Source organism: Otolemur garnettii, unplaced genomic scaffold (genome assembly GCF_000181295.1).
Source record: "Otolemur garnettii isolate 467f Iridium unplaced genomic scaffold, OtoGar3 scaffold00101, whole genome shotgun sequence".
Taxonomy (NCBI): domain Eukaryota; kingdom Metazoa; phylum Chordata; class Mammalia; order Primates; family Galagidae; genus Otolemur; species Otolemur garnettii.
In genome coordinates, this window is record NW_003852496.1 from 6,128,181 (window position 1) to 6,131,503 (window position 3,323).

General features: G+C 45.4%; 1 protein-coding gene across 1 annotated transcript in view; it reads left to right on the forward strand.

Moving 5' to 3' along the window:
* Nucleotides 1–1,540, forward strand: part of RPL32 (ribosomal protein L32) — a 7,101-nt gene extending 5,561 nt beyond the window's left edge. The window contains exon 4 of the mRNA XM_003796232.2: nt 1,353–1,540. Coding sequence (XP_003796280.1) covers nt 1,353–1,482 — 130 coding nt within the window. The 3' untranslated portion in view covers nt 1,483–1,540. The remainder of the gene's footprint in view (nt 1–1,352) is intronic.
* The last annotated feature ends 1,783 nt before the right edge of the window (nt 1,541–3,323 follow it).

A 3,323-nucleotide genomic window follows, 5' to 3' on the forward strand; every position in this document is an offset into this window, starting at 1 on the left:
GAGAATGGCTTGAGCCCAGGAGTTGGAGGTTGCTGTGAGCTATGATGCCACAGCACTCTACCAAGGACAACATGTGAGACTGTCTCAAAAAAAAAAAAAAAAAACTATGCTAGTTACCTCATCACAGTCCTGCTTTTTTTTTTTCTGAGACAGAGTCTCACTTTGTTACCCTTGGTAGAGTGCCATGGCGTCACAGCTCACAGCAACCTTAAACTCCTGGGTTTAAGCAATTTTTTTGCCTCAGCCTCCCAGGTGAGGACTACAGGTGCCTGCCACAACACCTGGCTATTTTTAGAGACGAGGTCTTGCTCTAACTCAAGCTGGTCTTGAACCTGTGAGCTCAGGCAGTTCACCCTCCTCAGGTGTGAGCCCACTGCACCTGACCTGACAGTCCTGTGTGCTGAAGTTGCTTCAGAGGTGGAATATCTGTTCTTAACACATTGTTTGGACGGTTTCATAAATCACTTTAGGGAGATGTCCTCATGAGGCTAATTTATCAAACTGGGGTGTGGTATAACTGCCCTTTAAAAAGTTGTAAGGGGCTCAGCACCTGTGGCTCAAGCAGCTAGGTGGGTTCGAATCCAGCCCAGGCCCACCAAACAATGATGGCTGCAACCAAAAAATAGCCGGGTGTTGTGGCGGGCGCCTGTGGTCCCAGCTACTTGGGAGGCTGAGGCAGGAGAATGGCTTGAGCCCAGGAGTTGGAGGTTGCTGAGCTGTGATGCCCCAGCACTCTACCCAGGGGGACAGCTTAAGGCTCTGTCTCAAAAAAAAAAAATACTAAGTTGTAAGGAGTCAGAACACTGCCTAGCACACCACGTAGGAAACAAGGCGTTGCTCTCAAATTGAATTATATCCTCAGCAGTCAAGCTGGGAGCCCTTGGCTCATTTCAGACAGTTGGATTCCACTCTTGGACTCTTTGCAGATTTCCAAACTTTATGGGCAAGGCCAAGCACCCCAAGACTGAGGGAGAACCTGGAAAGTGTGCTTGGCTTCATCCTGACCCCATCTGTCACTTGCTGTGACTTGGGAATTTACTTCCTTTATGGGCCTTGTTTCCTTATTTGTAAAGTGGGAGTAATGCCTGGATTAGAAGGCTGCTGTGAAGGTTAAATGAGAAGGGGCAAAGAGTGCTTTGTAAATGCAAGCCTTGTCACTGCAAGAGCCTTACCACTGCCACCATGGAGCCTGGGGAGTTGGGGTGTGGGGTTTCATTGCAGCAGGTATTTACCAAGCAGTCCTCTTTGCCTGGTAGTAAAGTGCCCAAAACCATTGCCTTCCCTGTGGAATTTTCTAAGTGTTTTCAGGGCTGTCTTGCTTCTTACAACACACTTTATTCTCTCTCTTCCAGATCTTACTGTGCAGAGATTGCTCACAATGTTTCCTCCAAGAACCGCAAAGCCATTGTGGAAAGAGCAGCCCAGCTGGCCATCAGAGTCACCAACCCCAATGCCCGGCTGCGCAGCGAAGAAAATGAATAGACAGCTCATGTGCACATTCTATTTGTGTTTAAATAAAACCATAAATACTGCCATCTGGCATTTTCCTTCCTTTTTAGTCTTCAGACTCTTGACTTTGACAGCTTGTCACAGATTGTTCTTTTCCTGTAAAACCCTTTGGAATCTTCATTTGTAGGGTTTGTTAAGAACACTACATCCTGAGCAGGTAACCTTGCTTTAGATGCCCAGGCTTGGTCAGCTCTAGTAGGGGTTGGGGAAGGGGGAAGATTATTGGCTCTCACACCAAGGTAGGCTCTGACACACTTGATGGAAGCAGCCTGCCACTCCCAAGCAGCAGACAGTCTCCCTACCCTTATTTTGTAAAACTGGGTGACAGCCCGTGTGGTTCTTGTGGAAATTGAGAAAATGTGCATGCAAACATCAATGAATTTCTTACTCCTTAAATTCTTAAATAGCATATTTTAATTTCTGGTCAGAACTATAACAGGATGTTGCATAAATTGCTCTTTTATGTGATTTGCTTTGCTTTTGTCACATTCGTGGTCCTTTTCTCAGATACTGTTTCAGGGGAAATTTTCCCAGGATGTGGAGGTCTTTGTAACTCATAAGTAGGCCTGTTGATTGCTACTTAATTTTTTTTTTGGAGCAGAGTCTCACTTTGTTGCCCTAGGTAGAGTGCTGTGGCATCGTAGCTCACAGCAACCTCAAACTCTTGGGCTCAAATGGTCCTCTTACTTTAACCTCCCAAATAACTGGGACTACAGGTGTGACCTCGATGCCTGTTTTTAGAGATGGGGTCTCCTTGTTACTCATGCTGGTCTTTTCTTTCTTTCTTTTTTTCGAGATAGTGTCACTCTGTTGTCCTCAGTAGAGTGCTGTAGTGTCACAACTCACAGCAACCTCCAACTCTTGGGCTTAAGGGATTCTCTTGCCTCAGCCTCCCAAATAGCTAGGACTACAGGTGTCTTCCACAACGCCTGGCTATTTTTTTTGTTGCAGTTGTTTAGATGGCTCAGGCCAGGTTCAAACCCGCCACCCATGGTGTATGCGGTTGGTGCCGTAACCACTGCTACAGGCGCCAAACAAGGCAAGAGCTTTTTAAGAGGCAGGGTTTGGGCTATGTTGCCCAGGCTGGCCTTGAACTAGGCTCAAGTGATCCTGACTACCTGGGACTACAGGCATGTACCACTGTGCCCAGCTAGTTTAAGAGCTAAGATCTCAACTATTGCCCAGGCTGTAGTACTCCAAATTTAACTAAGTACCCTTTTAAACTATAGTCCTTAACCTTAGACGAGAGGTCCTCAAACTTTAAACAGAGGGCCAGTTCACTGTCCCTCAGACTGTTGGAGGGCCAGATTGTGGGCCATAGGACACCTGCCTTAGATAATAGCTAGAATTTAGCATCACTGTTTTAATTACGTGGTCTTGATTCTACTTTTCCAATAAATGGTTAAGGGGTAGTATAGGTCATAAGGGATATGGTATATGGTACTTGTTAGTAACAAAACAAGTACTTACAGGAAGTAACTATCTTGATCAACGTGTGACTTCAGTACTGTCATTCCCTAAGATCGTCGTTTTTCAACCTTTTTTATCTCATGGCACACTTGAAACTATAAACTTCATGGCACAATTAAGTTATGTTGATCAAAGAAACAAAGGGTAAAAAAGAATATGCTTTGAACTTCTTTACAAATAATTTAATTGGTGATCTTTAAAATTTTTCACGGCACACCAGTTGAAAATCACTGTATCTCACAGCCTATCTTGTTTAAAACCTAGTCTTAGGCTCAGCGCCTGTGGCTCAAGTGGCTAAGGCGCCCGCCACATACACCTAAGGTGGTGGGTTCGAATCCAGCCCG